We start from the raw sequence: 20,111 nt of genomic DNA on the forward strand, positions 1-20,111 counted from the left end.
CAGAAAAGTTATAAATGTTGAATATCCTTTTTTTGGTAGAAATGCTTACACATTTAGTCCTCCTTCTGGAGGATAATTTGACAGAATTCTGTTCAGAGGAGTCACAAAATTACCAGAAGAAAATATCTGCCAAGTAGTTTATGCACACAATTAAACAATTATTTTTAAATCTACACTGATTTAGAAGATCTGGCTAAAGATGCATACTGCTACCTAATGCCAAATTTGGAAGTGTACATATGTATTATGGCAGGGCCCTCCTCACTCCATTTAAAAAAGAAATATTTTTAGACAGCATACAAACCCAGCTTATCTATATTAACTCAAACCAAGAATTATACTGTATAGTATTGGTGAAATACTTCAACATAAAAGACATCAGCTTTGTAGGTAATTCTGTGAAGGGTAGATGTCAGTACTATTAAGGAGGAACTGCAGACAGTTCCTGATTCAACAAAAACCATCTTTAATTACAGGCAAACTGACACCTATTCATTAAATATTTGAACAAAGTACAGATTTCCTTTTGCCAAATGTCGTCTCCTGATCATATAGAAAAAGCCTGATCTCAAATATGTATTTTTATACATCAAGAGCTCTGCAAGATATTCAGCTCCCATCAGTACTTTTAAAATATAATATTAATTACAGATAATGCACAAAATAGGGAATTTACTCAAAATATGTGTGTCTCTAAATTTAAAGCTGTATTGAAGGTACGTGAAATAAAGGAAGCATATAAGCTATCCCCTGATTTAAGCTCCATATTGATCTTCTCCATACATTATAAAAGATAACAAATCCTGTTTGCTCTCTATTACCCAGTTTGAGGTAAATTATGCCAGGGAAACACTGCAGAGAGAACTAAGCTGTCTCCCTGCAGTGTCAGTTGAAGTCCAGCAGGGAGTAATATTTCAGAACTAATTCATCTGAATGCCTGAAACAGACCCCCCAGAGTTTCTGGTACAAGAAGAGCTAATTAAATTGGCTACAATATAGTTGCCATGTCACTGTTTTGAGACCCACGCTAAATCCACATACTGGAGCTGTGCAGCGCTCAACACAGCAGCTACTCTTGGAACCAGAACCTGTGCACAGTGGAGTGGGAGGAAGCTAGGCAGAATTCATGGGGATCCAGCTCCAGAGAAGCTGGAATTACCTGGGCTTTTCCTCAGACTACTTTTATTTAGAAAGCAGACAGCTGACAGAATTAACAAAGAAAATAACACATTTCTTGTTACATCTTTACCTTACATGATTGTTGAATTTATTTGTGTTTTGTGGCTGAAATACAAATCCTTCTTGCATATTAATAGACATCGTATATAAAAGAATTAAACGTATGCATTAGAAGGCAGGGTGCAAGCAATGTGTGAAGTCTGATCTGTTCTGTTCTGTCACAAGATGCCAGCTCCCTTGGCTGCACTGACTAAACAAACCGGAACTGCTAGCAGCTCTGAATTCCAAATACTCCAAGTCTTTCTACCATGCCCTTTAATTTTGGCTCAGCAAAGCAGATTCTTCTGCAAAGCGAGAAAGAGCAGCAAAAAGCCAAGATACATTATCCATATTTATGTTTTCCAGCATTGGTCTTTCTCCAGATATAAAAGCATTCTGTGCAAATTCTTATTTCCAGAACGAACTGCAACTCCTCCAGCACTTCCAGAAACTGAATATTACTCTTCTGCAAGGTCAACACAGCAGTAAGTTCAGTTTTTAATCACAGCAAGGCACCCATCAGGATTTTCAGGAGAGCCTCCACCTTTAGTTCATTCTGACTGCACTCTTTGAAAAAGTTTGTCCACCAGTCCGATGAAGTAAAAAATGACAGAAAGTTTTAAGAACGCATATTTCTGAATGAAAAATATCTTAAAAAACATTACAGTGTTAGAAATTTTGTTCTGTTGATGTGGAGGTTTTCTCATCCGATTTTTTTATTCTACAATTCCCAGGAACACCTTTTTCTTTAATTAGAATTGGCACAGTAGATTTCAGAGGGAACAGCTTTATTTTAAGAAAGCTGGAAGATGATGGTTGAAAACTTGGCTTAAAATAGAAAGCTAGTTAAAGTTTTTAATGAGGAAATCTAATTGATAGTGTGTTTAATAATTCAAGTTGTCCAGTGCTTTTTAAAATTGTTAGAGGCAGTTGCTCATGTTGGTGTCCTTCACTTCAGATTCATCTTTAAACTGAATATACACAAGATAATGCACAATAAAAGCTACTTTTTTTATTTCATGTGAGCACATATCTTACGCATTGTATGTCCAGTTCCAACCTCAAAAAATAGTAATAAAAGCACTGTGTGGTCAGCAGAAGAATAGCTAAGCATAAGATAACAAAGCAATTCTCAATAGATAGCTAACCATCTAGTACATCACTTAAGAAAATAATCTAAAGGTAGTTCTGCTCTATTGGTACACAAGCAAATACAAAACCCAATAAGGATCTGTGCAAGAATCCAGGTATCAGCTAATCTAAGCATTCCTAAAAATATTTTAGCAACCAACTCTAAAGCATGACCACAATGGTACACCATAAAACTCACCTGAATATAAATAACAGCAAAAATGCAGATATAGATGTCTATACAACTATAAATGTGATACCTTTCTAAGGTTCATGTGAATCATAGACCTATTTTCCTCCTACGTTAATCACATTTTGAATGCTTTTAGCTGTTTGCCTTGAGGGGGGAGGAGGGGAATCCATGTGTTTAGCTATGAATATCCCACCATCTACATATATGTTCTATTTTGTCTCAAAATACCAGGTACTCACATAATCTAATCACATTGTACAAAGTCACATGCATTCTGTGCACTAACCCCATAATTCAATCAAACAGCCAATGAGACTCTCCTAGGAGGGAGATTACTGGACATCCTCTGCCAAAAATGCTGCAGGATTGCGAGGACTTCGCCAGGAATGGATCTCTTGTGACAGTAGCTGACGCGTGTGGTGAAGCCACAAGCGAGCCACAGAGGGCCATTTCTTCTATGGATATTTATCAGACACTCAGTGCTTCCACTTAACTCAAATGCTAAGCTCTGGGGTTTTTTTTCGCAAAGATATCTTTGAAAAAAGCTCTATTTGCAGTTCTTGCATTAAAAATCTGATTATAATAGGAGTGTCAGTATCACAGCTGTATAGCTACCTAAACGTAAAGTACTTCAACATGCACATCTCCTAGAACCAGAAATCAAACTAAATTCAACACACAGAGAAAGAAGGTATACAAACCTGGCCATCTGAATCAAAAGCTAAGCAGGCAACTCCATGTGTATGTGCATCCTTAAGAACAGACACAGTCTGCACACGGTAGGAATCCCAGATGCAAATGTAAGGGTCCTTCCCAACCTGCCCTGTAGCTACTAAAGTTTTATCCGGGTGAACTGCAAGGCTGAAATAGAACAGAGTTGAAATTATAATACACTTTCAGAATCAGTAAAATAGTATAAAATATAAAAAAAAAAATTAAAAAAACAACTATTTTTTTTAGTTCTCAAAAGCTTCAGCTCCTCTTGATTTATTGGAATAATCACATCGACTGTCTTGAAAACTCAGTCTGTCCCCACCTATCTTAAAATAATGTTTAATTGAGACTGACAGAACTAGTACAAAACAATTTCTCATGTAATAATTTTTTACCTAGAAAATTCAAGGAATACATAAACAGAGAATTTTTTAATACTTTTGATTGGTAAGTTGAATGAAGATACGAGCTTTTATCTTTCATAACTTTATAAAGGCAGTGGTTTATTTTCTATAATTTATTCCTCTTTTATACATCAAACGTTCTGAATTATGGACCAGTGGCTGAATAATGGGTATTTTTCACTATGAAAAATTTACACAAGAAATCCTGTCATGTTTACATGTTTAAAGATGGCAACCTCAGAAAAGACAGCGAAATAAATTGTTTCTCCTGTACTTGAAGAACAATGATATATGTATCCTAAGACCTACATTAAGTTACTGCTGCCTAAGGAGAAGTAAAATTTACTGTACCTTTATTAGTTTACCTCATTTTTGCTAAGAGCCAATTAGAAATGGTACACTGCACAAAAAGCTGACTCATCAAGCAGCATTTCCATTCTTTGAATTCAAGAGAGGTGCAAATGTTTCTAAATCTGTTTCCCAGTTTCCAGTGATTAACTCCACCAGTGTTCAGGAGACTTGCTTTGACCAACTTTCTCATAATTAATTTCTCTTATTAATCATGGAACACTCAACTTCTTTATTCTTTGCAGTATTTGTACAGAGGTGCGTTACCACGAGCAGCATTTTAATGCATGTTTTGTTGGAAGAATCAAACTATATTTCTGTTCACAGTCCTTCAGAGAGGAAAATCTCAACCAGGTAGCCCACAGAACCTTTCTCTTTCACCCCTTCCCAAGTGCAAACACTAATATTTACTCCCATTTTATTGTTTTGGGACCACTTCTCTTAGATGTCAAATATTTTCTGGAACCAAGCAGCAGCAGCATTGAAACAAAAATAAAAACTATAGTTTCCTTGTCACACACAACAGATTTCCATTGTAACACAGATTACAAAAGGCTGCCATTTAGCTAACTTCATTCCACATTAACAGGAGGAATGCAGGATATCAGTAGTGACACAGTACCAGAAGCTGCTCTTTGCAATTTTATTCTGAGCTATTGTCAAGCTGCCCTTCAACCCTTGAGATATTCTCTTTGGCAAAACCCAGAGAATCTAGTTTGAAAACCTAGCTTAGGGATGTTAATAATAAAAAACCCTCCCTAAGGTAGTATGAATACAAAGACAGTTTTACACTGTTATCCAAGAAACAAAATTGAACAATGTGTGAGTACGTGAGCTATAGATGGAATAAGGAAAAGCATCCTAATAATAAATGGACATGGCTTAGGGCAGCTGAATATTTCTTCTATCCCAGGAGCAGACATTACTAATTTTTAAGAAGGATTAATCAAAAAAACTTTAGGAAGTCTCAAAAATTTACCTATTTGATTTTTTTTCACATTAAAGAATGATCCATGCTAAAAGAAAAAATTTAGCACAACATCCAGTAAATTTTTTTTATCTGTTCCTGCACTTGCTCATTCATCCTTTCCTTCATAGGCTTGGATTCTACATTATTCCGTGTGTCAACAGTTCAACTCAATTCTAAGCCTATATGGGGGATAAGGGATGCTTCCATTATACTTAAGCTGTGATACCTACAATTAAGTTAGAATACTTTTCTTCAATGATAAAAAACAGATGGAAAAGATAAATTGGGTTCAATCTCCCAGTTAGAACAGAATTGCAGCTTAATTACATCTACCACTGTTTTGTACACTTTGGTTTTCACATACTAGAGCTTCCCCTTTTACATTTTGTATTTCCATTCCTGTATGTAAGGTTAGGAACACGAATATATTTTCTACAACATAAATATGTCTGTACTGAACAGATCTGTTATTTGTCTTATCCTTCTTGACGCATGAAGTCAACTAGTGGGAGAACTAAAATAGGAACTAATATAATTTTTTGGCACTTAAATAAGCAGTCTGATTATTCAGAACCGCTAAGGACATTCATTTCCCACTAACAGCCTTTACAATGCACCATAACTGCCTACGTTCAGTCTGGCTGTTAGATAACCAAGTGCTTATTTTTGGCAGAACAGTGGGCTACAGAGTAAAGGAATAGAGTCCAATTTCAGAACAAATCCTTGTGAGTGTTTGATACCTAGATATATGATCTATGTGCTCATTTTGAATTAAAATATAAAAATTGTATGTGGAACTGTACAATTTATTGCAGTATGGGTCATTTCTGTCTTCAGACCATAAGATTTCCTGCTGGCCCAGGATCTGTGTCCCTCTCTGCCTTTTAAAATGAGCATAAATTTAACGGCTTGTGTTCTGAAGTGTTAGGTGTATGTCTTCAACCTCTATAAACAAACATCCTACCATGTATCTGAAGCATTTATAACAGTAGCACATCAGTATTTGTGCCACTGGAAAATACCAAAATAATGTGATAATCAGTGCAATACGAAAATGTGATTAGAATAAAAGCAGCATTCAAACAACAGCAATTTATAGCATAGAAAAATATTATTAGAGTATTACTTCCTATTCCTTCCAACAGGAAAAACACTTAGAAGCACAAAACTCTCTATGATGCAACCAGACAATTTTCTGCAAGTCACAGGCAATGGGCCTGCAGATACCTGTTTGAGAGGCATCAGTGTATGTCAGAGCCGTTTGACTCAACCGAATGGCTGGAGCACTGAAGATTTAACATCTCTGAGCAAATTATGAACTTCTTCACTTCCCCATTTGCTGCAACACCATTTTGCCTCCTTCCCTGAGCCCATACTCCCTAGCTCTGCCCATCCACCAGGTTATGCACGTTCTTATCTGTGGATGTAGATTTGCAGACCTAGTTTCAGTATTGAGAATACATAACAGTTCCATTACCTAACAACAATAACAAAAATAAAGTGGAAAAAAATAAAATCAAGACTCCTATCTTACTCATGAGCATTTCTCCTAAAAGGAATACACATAATTATTCCTACACTTCTCCCATGAGCACACTACATAAATTACCCCAGCAAAAGCTTTACTATCAATGAGCAGTGAGAGCAGGGTTGGTCCACAAGGAAATGTGCCAGGAACCAAGGGCAGCCGTGGCACATACAGTGACCTGTCTGACCAGGGTGTTGTGTTATGAGATCTAACCATATGGGCAGAAGAAACTTCACAAGAAAATTCCTCCCTGCTTTCAAGGTTTGTGGGAAAAGGAAGTGGATGCTCTCTTGCTAAAGTGTTGGTGTGGAAATGGAAAGGATAAAAGTAGCAGCAATTGCTGCTGGTGCTGCTTGTTGCTAGTGGCAGTCACTTCCCCACACGTCTCAACCTTCTCTCTGTGGGAACAGTAACAGGAGCAGATGCACATGTAGAGTAAGAGGCAGAGATCAACTGCTTTGGAAAAGCACATTCCCTGCCTTCCAAGGAAGGCAAGGAAACAAGGGGATCCCTGGCAGTCTCTTCTAAGCAGCTGAATGCTTTTGTGTATGCATAAAACTAACGGTGAACTCCAGAAGCACTCCAAGGTGCTTGCAAAAAATGTATTTTATTAAAATGCCTCAACAGACACTTCTTTTAAGCAAACAACCCATTTAAGACGAACTTTAATATTACATTAGATAATATTTTAACATTACACCTTATTAATAAAAAGACCTACTAGGAAGAAGAGACTTCAAGGAATATCTCTTCCTTCCCTTCCAAGATCAACAATTGCAAATCCTAGCATCCAGAGGTCAGAACCCTGTTAATTTAAGATAAACAAAGATGCCAGTTATGTTCTCTGACAGAGTCTGATGAAACGCTTTATAAAAGTCATTAGTGGATCCATCTGGTCTAGGGGCCTTGCCAGATGGTAAACTCTTACTACCTCCACAATTTCTGTTGCTAATATTCTACTCCAAGATTTTCTTTTTCTTTTTACAACCACATTAGAATTTTAAGGCACCAAAAGTATTTGTTTCTTGGTTTACTCTAACAGGTTCCATATACTTATATACGAAATATATAGGTAAAATCAAAATAGAACTAAGTAGAAAAGATTAGATATGGAATACAAGCTACTTCAAGTACCTGAACTGAATATTTCTGTATTTAAATTGTTCCTAAACTGCAGATAAAGCTGTTTTTTCTTCATAAAGCACATAGTCAAGGAACCAGAGAATTACAGATGCTAGAAAGAATGGATGACTTGGGAGTGGGGATGACTGTACGGATAGGAAAACCAAAAAAGAGATGAGAGAATTGATGATGGTTGAGAAGAAGTTTCAAGGAGAGAAGGCTCAAAGTAAGTTTAATGACAGTCTTCCAAAACATTAGAAACAGTTACAGAGAAGATGGAGGTATTCTTTCCACAAGGATGCATGGTGAGAGGACAAAACGCAAGAGACAAGTTGTTATAGGAAATTTTGTCTGGGTAAAAATCCCCTAAACATTCTTTGCCATAAGAAGAATTAAAGATTGGAATAAGTTGCCTACGGAAGTGGTAGAATAACCTGTGTTGGAAATTATTCAAGGCTTACTTGGCTCGACAGGACCCTGGATAACCTAATCTAAGTCTGTGTTCTCAACATAAAGTTGGACTGGATGATCTCCAGAGATCTCTTCCAAACTAGCCTTTTCTATGATTCCAAATACAGAAATACATCAAGAAAGTATAAAGTAATCAAAGTAAAAATGTTTCTTGGTTCACAGCAGTTCACTTGCATTAGATAATTGCTCCTTGATGCTAGAAAAAGAAAGCAACTCCTGTTATCTTTAATACATACACATGGAATTGATAGGTTCGCTGAGAACTTGAAATGGGTCTATAAGAGACAGAAGTTCAAAACTCTCAATTCTTACCTTTTAAAACAAATTACTGCACTATCGTACTTATCAGTTAGTCAAAACACTTTTTCACTGCAGCAGCCAAAGGTAGAAGATTTGCTTTTATAGTTTTGAGCTTTATTTTTCAAAGTATGTTTTCTATTTAGAAATTCCATACTAAACTGAATCTTTTCATAACCACCCTATTAACTACTCTTTGATTAACATAAATCAAGCAAATACATTTCTCATACAAACTAAAACTAGGTTCCAGAACATCCCATCTGACAAACAAGAATTGCTTTTTGAAAGAGGAAGTAAACGCTTACAGTTCTGAATGAAGACAATGCAGACTGTAATTGAAAATCATGGTGTTAAATGGACTTGTCGTCTGTCTCTTGACGATGTCATTCATTCTCAGTGCCTTGGCTGTTTTGCACGTTAAAGCAGTGTGCAAATACAATGCTATTCTAAAATTACACTAGATAGTTAAGCACTGATAAATTATTCTCTACTTCAGATTCACCCTGTTTTCAATTTGGTATGACTTTCATGTTCAGACAAACCTTCACAGAACTATGCAGTTTATGTAATACAATGCTATGCAATGATAAGACTCGGGAAGCAATGTGAGGTAAATTTAAAATTAAATTGCATAGGAATGCAGGTGCTGTCTGTATACAATTAATTCTCTTCAGAAATAAATGAATGAATTTATGTTTTCTTGCTCAAAATCTGCTACAAACTCTACAGTTCAGCACAAGAAAGAACACAGTGGGTCTTTCCTCAGAATTTAGGTCAAAATTGTTGCTACCTGCTCCAGGCTCTGACTATGCTATGCATGAATGACAGACAGATAAATAACACAGCTACATTTTTTCTTAAGACTTTTTGTTGATAGCAAAAAAATCCCTCTGAAGAAAAAATATTTCCAAGAAGCTCCAAGCCTGCCCTGAAATAGGCCATTACATGCCAGTTGGTATTTTCTTCGTGGCTGCCTCCTTCTGCTCTGCACTGTTATTTCTCAGTGCAGAAAGAAGTGACACTTTCAAGATCCTGACAGGCCATCAGGCATGTCTGAAAACCAGGGATCTTTTCAGCTCCGTTTTACTGCTCACACAGCACTAAGGACTGAGCTGTTGTCATACATCAGGGAAAAATGAAAACACTCTTCTGGGAATTCCTCATTTCACAGAACACAATTATTTTATTTCCTCAGTTGTGGAGTCAAGAAGGGAGACCCAACTTGCTGTAGAGACATAGCAATATTATCAGCAAAATAGGAAAAGGAAAGATGCCGTGTGATCCCTATTTCTGAGTACAAACATAACCAAGCCTAACGAAGAACAAAAACACAATAAAGACAAGCAATTAAGTGAAAGCAAATATGAGGACCTGCAGGAGCAAGGGCAATACAAGAACGAGAAAGAATTTAGGAAAAAAGAAGGGAAGAGAAAAGAACAAAGCAACTTGCACAATCCCCCCTAGGTAAGGCTATAAAAAATGGGGAGGAATTTTAAGATGAAAACTGCAGGAAAATGAAAGAGTTATTCACATATAACACCCGCTCAGATTGCTTCTGAAACATAAATACAGCAACTGTCATCTGAGGAAAATCAATCTCTTGATAATGAAGAGATTGTTACTCATTGCACATACACCGCTCCCAACCTTTTGCTCCTCCACTACAAGCCTGTGACCCTTATAAGTGGTGAAGAGCTGGCAGGCAGATCACACACCAGAATAAACAATTTTATTTGTCATGTAGCGTGGTGCAGGTGACGAAGGCTATGGGAGACCACTGCAGGCATATGAAACAAGTCTCTCTGGGAAAACAGAATCAACAGAGATCGGGTAGCTCTGATACATGCTCCCTCTATGTGTGTGCATATACATACATGCACTATACAATTAATGCACACACTCGTACAATTCAATTGCTTTTACACGTGTGAATATAGAACTTTAATAACCTTAAACATACAAAATATTCTCACTTGTTGCAAACAACTCTAACACAGAACAATTTTGTCCTAGAAAAACAAGACTATAAATGAAACACCACTGGGCAAGGACAACGATAACATTTTAATTAATTGGTTTGATTTTTATACAGTAACTTCTTGCTTATTCATAGCACAAACAGCACATGTGTATAGAAATGTTTTTAAGACCATCTAGCAAATGAGGCATTTTTTATGTTTAAGTGCTTACTAACTATTCTACTGCTTGCTTTCCCCTCCCATATTCCTTGTGTAGGAAGAAGGGCGATACAGCTAGAGGTTCCAGTATTTATTCATCATTTTCCACTGGCTTCCTACCTAGAACAAGTCATTGCAGGCTAACTTTCTCAGCAGCAGTTTCTGAATTTGGTGGTCTGCCTCAGACAGCTACCATCTGGCTGTCAGAGGAAGCAAACACCTACAGTTCTGAATGAAGTCAATGCAGACTGTGATCGAAAAATCACTGTGTTGGGCTTGGCATCTATAGCTGGTCTCGGCCACAAATCGAGCCCAAGATTAATTGTTTATTAAGTCGATGTGCAGCTCAGCTGGGCTTAATAAAGATCTTTGAAGCACACACATTAAAATATACTTTAGCATAACAACAACTGTTAAGTGTCCTGGGAAAGCAAGAGGCATTTTTGACAAGCATTTTATTTCTGACAATTTTCCATAACTCATTGTGGGGCAGAATGGTGGCAGATGCATCAGTTATAACCATTCCTACCACTAAAATTACTCCTCTTTGTCCTTGGGAAATTACTGTTGATCTGCTCCCTGTACCAGTGTTCGTTATTCAGTCTATGGATTTATTCCATTACCTTTCAATAAAGTTTTTTGACTGCTTAGTGCTTATTAGAAGTCTTGACAGATCAGGCCCATCAGGCTGCATAAGCAACATAGCAGAACATGGAATTCATGATTGGACTGTGGAGCCAGGCCATATTTAAATATCAAGTTGCTTTTGATCAAGTGATTAAAACTTCCCCAATAATAGAAGGGTAAAGAAGCAAGAGAAAAAAATATTAAAATACATTTTTTTGAGTAAAAACACTCTGCACTAATTAAAACCACACAATTTACACTCGTTCCTCTGTACACACAGAAAAAATTGGCAGGTTTAGTAGAGAACAGCACTGCAGCACAGTCCTACAGCACGATGGTCCCTCATGACACATGGCTGCAGTAACACAAAGGTCCCACAGTTCTCTAACGACACATTTCTCTCGTGCACATTTATTTCATATACATCTCATGGATATTTTGCAACTCTGAGCTTCTGCTAGTGAAAAGAAATCCTAAGGGATTTTACCCAAAGCCCATTTCATGACATTGAAAGTTAAGTATAAACAACTGTTGATGGCCTTGTGAATTGTGGGTTTTGAGCAGCAAGTGATCAGGGCAAAATACATAGTATTTCTTAGTATCTGCACTACACAAATTTCAAAATTACACAGTAGGCTCTGTTTGAACTCCCATTTACTAGTTTTTCCCTTAAGCTTTCACATGCATGCATAGTTTCCATCTGATTCATGGTGATGGTTGCAGAATGCTGCAATATCTGAAACTAACCCCTAAAATGAAACAACTAGCAAATTTCTGGAACTTCTCTTATCTATGACAAATTTTTCAAGGAAGACCTAGAGATATATTGGAAAGAGAGTGTCTTGGGCCATGCTGAGAAAGTATGGGGATGCTGCTAACAAAACACGAGCAGAATAAAGTTGCGTTGATGCATGGGATTTAGTCACAGAAGGGACTTTAAAGATCACCTAAATCCAACCCCTCTGCCATGGGCAGGGACACCTCCCACTAGAAGAGGCTGCCCAAGGCCCCATCCACCCTGGCCTTGACACCTCCAGGGATGGGGCAGCCACAGCTTCCCTGGGCAACCTGTGCCAGTGCCTCATCATCCTCATCATGAAGAATTTCCTTATTATGTCTAGTCTAAATCTGCCCCTCTCCAATTTATAGCCATTGCCCAAGCTATAGCCATGTACACAAGCATCACCTCTAAGGAAATGGCTTTCTAAGGCCAAGGACGCAGCCACGACCCTACCAAATGATGTTAAACCAGTTATCGTACTTCTTCTGGTCTAAAATAAAAAACTTATTGGGTTGGGGGGGTGTTTGTGGGGGTTTTTTGTTTGCTTTTTTAAAAATTATTTTTATTTTTGGGTACAAACAGATCAGGAAGCTACCAAAGCTATAATTTCAAAAGGAGAGGGAAGAGGCTTTTCAGATACCTGACAGATTTCTGGATAACTTCTTGCTACATGGCCTCATTCTTTGCCTTGCTTGAAAATTATAGGTATGTAAGACTGAAAATCACAGGAACCACTAAGAAATTACAGGTAATGAGACTATAAAGACTTTGGCCAAAACACATGAAAATAAATACCCAGGACCAATACACACGGCATACCTTCATTTAAAAGCATTGTGATTTGACAAAAATCACTAAGATGAAGCAGAATCCATCAGTTGTAAAGAAAAACAAACTAGAATTTGAGTCTAAAACCAGATGGTTAGGAAAGAAATGTATTTAGTTCAGCATTATATTTGTTCCCAATCCTATTAAAGTCTACATTTATGATAGTTAAATGGACACTGTAAAATGCTTTGAAATAAAACACAGTAAAACATTAAGTAGATACTTGGTCTTTGATACTGAGATAAAAACAACATAAAAGATAACAGGTTAACAGTATGATTTTTCGATACATGGAAAACTAATTATACACTGCTTTAAATTCAATATTGCTTAATAGAAAGGAGCAAAATTCTCATGTTCATCTGGTATGAAGTATTTTAAGGTCAGTCTGAACACTCTGAAAATATAATTTATTCATCAGATAAAATCTGTAAGCTAAGAAATCATGGCCACCGTCACATGTTGTAGCCTTCTTTACTTCCTGTGTTCGCCTTATTACAGTCTGACTCTGTTGAAATACCAGATTCAATTCGCAGTCAAAACAGATCACACCGACTGCACACTGCTGCTAGTAATCAACTGTTTATTTTTCTGATTTTGTCATATACTCGAGCTGAAATAACTAAAAATGGACTGCATGTAGCTGTGCAGAGATGTGATCATAAATCAGGCAAAGAAAGATTAAGCCAGCAGCTCTAAAACTGGTGGTCACAATGGAATATCACAGCAAATATCTGTGTACTAATTAACTGCCCACAGCACAATGCTGTCAGTCAAGCTGTACTAGGGTTGCTGCAGATGAGTCCTAGCCTTGTCAGCACAGCTGAAGGTATTCTTTCCAAAGGCTGATTCAGTAATTAACTGCTTTGGGATTTCCTGAAGCTACTCTACTCTTTGTACAGCTCAACTTTTTGTAAGAGTCATCAGTGACTATTGCTATAAAGATGCAAATCACTCAAGACACAACCCAAGTTAAAACATTTGCAGAATCATCTGAGAAAGAGGAGAGAGGAAACAGGAAGAAAATCTTGGAAACATGACAGACAATACAGCTGTAACAAAAAGAGGAGTTAAGAGGCACCTACAAAATCAATAAAATATAGATAATGTGCTAAAAACAATCAAAAAGCCCAAAGAAGAGCAGTCAAGGAGAAATAGGAAATATCGTACAGAACAAGGAGAAAACAAAAACCAATAAAACATTGTCATAACCTTTCTGTATCATCCTCACTTTAATTTTTTGTTCAAAAGATTATCTCATCCTGCTGAAAATCCCTGCATAAATTCACATCTATGACAAGTTGTATGATCTGACAAAACTCAAAGGCTCTTGTTGAAAAATTCACACTGGGATAATAATACTGTTTGCATAGGTTTGCCTTTAAATGATTAGCAGAAATAAGGATATTAAGTCTAGGGAAATTGTTCTTCAGGTGCGATGAATGCACGGTGTTACAGCTGCATCCTACTCAGGTATTCTTCTCATGATAATCCTGTCATACAACATTTTGAGTTTAAGCACTTTAATGGAAAGAAGCAGGGAAGAGCAAGAGCTTGATTCAATAATATATTGAACGAATGCATGGTGAGCTGCATTTGATCAGCCAGAAGCAGATGACTGCTTTTTTTATTGCAGCAAATCTACAGATGTTGACAGAAATAACAAATGTGGCAATACTAAATACGGCTCAAGAAAAACATTAATTTTTAGATGCCTTAGACGATATGCAGTTTTCAGCGCTATCAAGTATGCTTCTTCCCCCTTTGAATACTTCTAGCTGACATTTCTCATTACCTCACAAAAACGCAAAGCCAAGATTAGCAATCTTGCCACTTTTCAGAAGCATGGTATTGTACATTGGATGACCATCAGGTCCCATTGAGGGAGAAAAAAGGATTTTCCTGTTGTGGACAAGGGATTAGATTTAAGCTTACTCTTCTACTTTCTGCATGACAACAGCCATATTATGCAGGCAGTTATACCTCCATAAGCTAACAGACCTCTAGACAGAATAAAGGCAAGATCTTGCCTAGTCCAACAGAATTTGAATTATCTATATTAGCCAACTGCTTCAAAAAGCAGTTAATCCTTGCTGATCACACCGTAGCAGAAGACATACCACTGTGAAGTGTTTGCTACATATATGAATATAGCCTCGTTTTAGGACTTCTGCTAGGCAGCAATAAAGTTCCGTGAAACTTCTAAGTCAGCATGTCTAAGTGTCCATGATGAGTTATCCTCTGTTGTAATCCCAAATTGTATTCCTGCTTCTGCTCTGCAAGAACTGCAAAGAGGACAGAATTGTTAATGCCATTTCATAGTAGCCAGTTGTGTTCTCCGTGGTTGTCTTCTTTCCCTACATTTCACATCTTGAAAAATAGCAGAATCAGAAATGCAATTCTGGTGTGATTGAATTAATTGAATTAATGGCCTCAAGCTCCACCAGGGGAGATTTAGGCTAGACATTAGGAAAACATTTTTCACAGAAAGAGGCATTGGGCACTGGAACAGGCTACCCAGGGAGGTGGTTGATTCACCTTTCCTGGAGGTGTTTAAGGCATGGGTGGACAAGGTGCTAAGGGGCATGGTTTAGTGTATGATAGGAATGGTTGGACTCGATGATCCAGTGGGTCTCTTCCAACCTGGTTATTCTATGATTCTATGAATAGAAACCCTGCTCCTCGTTTGGGGTGCTGAAGTAAACAACAAAAATTACACTAGAGCAGAAAACACTGAAGAGCAAGTAGAAACCATATTTAACACCGAAATGGGTCTACAGTCTAAATTTCCTGTTACAGCCCCCCAGTGTTATTAGTTTTATAAGCACTCTTGCCAGGCTTCTGAAATTTTTTCACCAGCTAATTGTGTAGAACAAATAGAAACACCATTCCTAAAAATTCAAAGACTGCTTTTAACAAATCCATATTATAAATACATTTTCCTTTTTTGTAGCAATCAAGAAGCGTCAAAAGTTTCTCTCTAATAATCAATGAAAATTTTACTTTGAGAATTGTCCTTACTAAAATAAACATGACTGTTATTAGCTTGCTTTTTATTGTCTGAGACAACCTGAAGTCTCTCTTGTATGGGACAGATTATACAGAGGTTCTGTACCTCAGTTACCATAACCACAACAAGAAGCTGCTAGAGTACATCTAGCACTAGACTTAAATGCTAAACATCTTACGTAACAAAACTTATAAAGTTGCCCAGAGCCAATTCTAGCTGCTGTACATAATAGGTATGTCACTAAGCCCTAGCCTATTAGGAAACAAAAAGCAACTAAGTATCATTATTTTTTGAAAAACAAATTAGAAAATAATTGAGGATTAAACTCAAAGCCTTGGTCTCAACATATTCAGCTACACTCCTGATGGAATTACGTAGCATCACATTAAAACCAACAAAGTAGTTCACCAGTAATATACCAATATTCTGCACATTAAATCCAGAAAGGGAAGCAGCAAAACACCAAAGAAAGACACTTAGAAATTAACACTGATCAGCACTTAGAAATTAACACTGCTTACCTTTTAGCCTTCTCTCCTTTCTACCACAGGCTTTGTCTGTCATTCCAACTTCAGCTGTTTTCAGCTACTACTATTTGGAATTTGGTAGAATGTTCCTTTTCTCTACGAGTTAACCATGTTAAATTTGAACCACTGGGTAGGTAAAGATCTACCTTTTAATGGAAAAAATACTAAAAGATATGAGAACTGTTTTTCTATTTCTTCATCAAATGAACCTGGAACATACTTTAAGATTTTGCGTTTTGTTTGGAAAAGCATAAACAAGCATAAATACTTACCTAGTCTCCTGAGCAGCTTCTGTGAGTCCAGTTTAACAACTGAATTCTCCATCTAAACCAGGATTATCTTTCCCTCCCTCTTCCAGCTGTTCTACATTTGCTACAAAAGGATAACCCTGGCAAGTTCAGGTGCAGGTGTTTTAATTGCCTATTGCTATTTGCAATTTCTGACTTCTGGTTTTTTCAAGTTCAGAAGGTTAAGTAGAGGTGAAAGACCCATCTGAGAAAAATGTGTGCGTAATTGGTGTTTCATAACAGAAAATCCTCAACAGGGCAGAGCTGGTTTTTTTACAAGAAAAAGCTAAAATTGAAGTCCACATCAATTTGATATCACAGAATTCATTCTACAGTCAAGGTCTTTTCCCTTGTGATATCTCTAGTGTCTCAGACACAGACATTACACTAAACATCTCCTGTAGTTAAGGTGTTCAGTTTGCTGCTGTCAATTGGATGTTTTCATATGTCAAAACAAAGGAAGCTCATTTTGAAGCCTTCTTCTGAAATAAAATACTTATTAATCAAAAGTAATCAAAGGATACAATTTTAATAGAAATCTGGCTCATGGCACTGCCTGCAGTTATTTAAAATATTTCCATATCTCAGTTGCTCAAGATGAAGGATGGTACGCGTTTTGCTCCACTTGTGAAAATGTACCTAAATACAGCCAACTTGCGTGACTGAGAAAATCACCATTGAGCCATATCTATTTACTAGTGGAATCTTCTGAAGAGCCTGTATGCAGGCATCAAGGCTTCAGCTATGATTGCTCCATCCTGGACTGTTACCCCAGATGTAGGAACTGGGAGACAGAGGTGAAAATGGCTAAAAATGACAGTTCTTGAATCTAGCAGCAGCAGAAATCTGTGTGACTACCAAGCTCCGTTTTGCCTCAGATTAGAAGTGAGCTCAGAATTTCCCCAGCACCACATCATTGCTACCCACTAGAGAGAAGTTTACTTTCAAAGGATTTGTTTCACATAGAGGCACTGTGGAGGTTAAAGGTCTGCAAAAGTCTATGTAAAAGATAACAAAACATACGTACAGTTAGCTTAGTGCCTCCCTCTTCATCATAATAAAGGAAGCATCCCGTCTTCCTCAAGGCAGTACATATAAATATTTCCACTACAAACAAGGGCAGAAACCAAATCTATCCGTGAAAGGAAATCTAAAGTTATTTGCTCACAAGCCTTAGGCTAACGGTGACTGCATCTAGGCCGTACAACCTTGGTCAATTTGAGAACCATAACTCAAAGTATTTCAATAAACAGTCATTCTTCCTAATTTATTTGCGAGTCAAATTCTGCTAAGCTCTGCTAAGTAGCAGTTACATTTTAGAATGCTTGCTACCAAAACCAAACTTAACACTGACATATTGCACTGAGACCCCTACATTTCCTATTAAAACTACTAAAAAAGCTCTAAGAACTAAAGCACATTAAAAGCCCTTAAAAATCTTCCTTCACTCAACACATACAAAAATTGTTGACTTTATCCATTTATCTTTACAGAAATCACTAAACCAGTATGAAAATATTACACTTTGCCATAGATCCACACACATACACTCTGTGAACTAAACAAGTTTCACTCGTCTATATCTGGTGGAAGTCTTGAGTCACTTTTAGGACTTAGCTTTATGTAGAAATGATAATCAGGAACAAGGGGTTTTTTATATCTTTCCTGGTTCACTGATCATTCTTAATATGTTAGAATAATCCTATGATGCTTGATATTTAATTCCCTTTGTATAGTCATTCAAAAAAATGCTTTAATTGATCCACTTTCAATTTTTTTAACGCTTAGAATTTTCCTGTGATATATTGAATAATTCCTCTAAGTCATTTATTGATTTATTGCCATTTTATGTAAGTACTTTTGATTAATTTCTTAAAAGAAAAAAAAGAAATCGAGGAGAAAAAAAGTAAATGGCTTTATTAGTTACTCAGTACATCAAGTTCACTCTAGTGCGGTGGTCCATACAAAGGCAAACTGCCTGGGGAATTAGAAAGTCCATTAGCAAGTCCAATTATATTCTTTCATCAACCCACTGTCAAACCATGTCAAAGAAAGAAGCAGCTTCAAATGTAAATGTTAATACTAATTACAGAGGCCAAAGTAAAATCTTTCTATAAGCTTCCAAAAGGCAAAAGCAAAGGCAGCTATATAATCTCTAAACTGTATTTTTTTCAGGCTAATGGGGGCAACAAGCAGTGCTTTCAGATTAGAAACTATGTTTCAGCAAGACCAGAAAATCAGATTACTACTTGGACTTCTAGGGTATAAAAATCTCATTCTTGAGATTATAAATCCCAAAATTAGGAGTTAATACCCACACAGTGTTTTAATCATAGTTAGGGAAAATACATAGACTTCCTTTAATCTTTGTGATATCTGTTTGAAAGCATATTAAGATTATATCTACGTTCATAATAACATCTGTACATGTATCTACGTGCAAGCTGGAATACAGGCTATATGTAAGAAAGCCTGTGGTACCTATCCTGGGTACAGCCCAAACAACAAGATGCAGGTGCATCAGATATCCTGCTTCCACTCTGCCATCGAGATTCACCAGCTCCTTGGCTGCAGATGACACAGAATCTACTTCTCCCAAGTGTCTGTACCTTACAAAGGGAGGCATCATAAATTAGTACTGCTAAAAGCAATGGAAATGAAAGCCAAAGATGTTCAATGAGGGTCAAGCTGTCTAATTTACAACAGTTACAATAATGTAAATTTTTACGGTATGTGGACAGCCATACTTTATCAGAGCAAGTCAAAGAACAGGATGAGTGTGCCCAATGCATCTTTTCAAGAAGCAAGCCAAACATACTATTTGGCGCTGCATTCATGAATGTGAAATTCCATAAAGGAAAAGGCTAAACAGCAAAGCTGCCTTAGTATGCTCCATGCTTTGGCTACAATGCTAGAATATGCAGATTACATTCTTCATTAGCTTCAGAAGAGAAGTGTATGGACAGCAAATACAACCACTAAAAGTGAAATAAATTAAAACACTGTTTTCTCAAGAATTGTTTACACAATCATAACGTGCATATGAAAATGTAATTTAAGTATTGAATGCAATAAATCTGCCTAATTCAAATTAACGTGTCTACGGGGTCTACAGGCTATACCATACATACAGCAGATTCAGGGCAGAGCTTTTAAAATCTTGTGTTGCGAAACAGCTTCTGAGCTGATTTAGGTATTCATCTCTCATGTTGTGCTCTCACTATAGGCAAATACATAAAATGGGAAGCAGACATATTTTAAGCAACAGTGCATTGGAGGAATTCCCAGATTTACCATAGAAGGAATAATAAAACTAAGGACAACTTTGCCCTTTTCGAGTTCCATGCTAGTGGTACCTAAGCTAGCTAGTTTAAAATATCTCCAGGAACATTATAATCTGCAGTAATAATACTCTTGCAGCTCAGCCAAAAATACAGCCAAATATGTATTTTCTGATTACACTTGTATTTTTGAA

General features: G+C 37.0%; 1 protein-coding gene across 8 annotated transcripts in view; it reads right to left on the reverse strand.

Moving 5' to 3' along the window:
- Positions 1-20,111, reverse strand: part of EML6 (EMAP like 6) — a 116,573-nt gene that overhangs the window by 76,037 nt on the left and 20,425 nt on the right. For all 8 annotated transcript variants that reach the window (XR_011336808.1, XR_011336810.1, XR_011336811.1 and 5 more), the window contains exon 2: positions 3,244-3,403. Coding sequence is in view for 4 of the 8 variants with exons in the window: in XM_069850245.1 (XP_069706346.1) it covers positions 3,244-3,403 (160 nt within the window). In the remaining 4 variants the exon portion in view is untranslated. The remainder of the gene's footprint in view (positions 1-3,243; positions 3,404-20,111) is intronic.

Source organism: Phaenicophaeus curvirostris, chromosome 2 (genome assembly GCF_032191515.1).
Source record: "Phaenicophaeus curvirostris isolate KB17595 chromosome 2, BPBGC_Pcur_1.0, whole genome shotgun sequence".
Taxonomy (NCBI): Eukaryota; Metazoa; Chordata; class Aves; order Cuculiformes; family Cuculidae; genus Phaenicophaeus; species Phaenicophaeus curvirostris.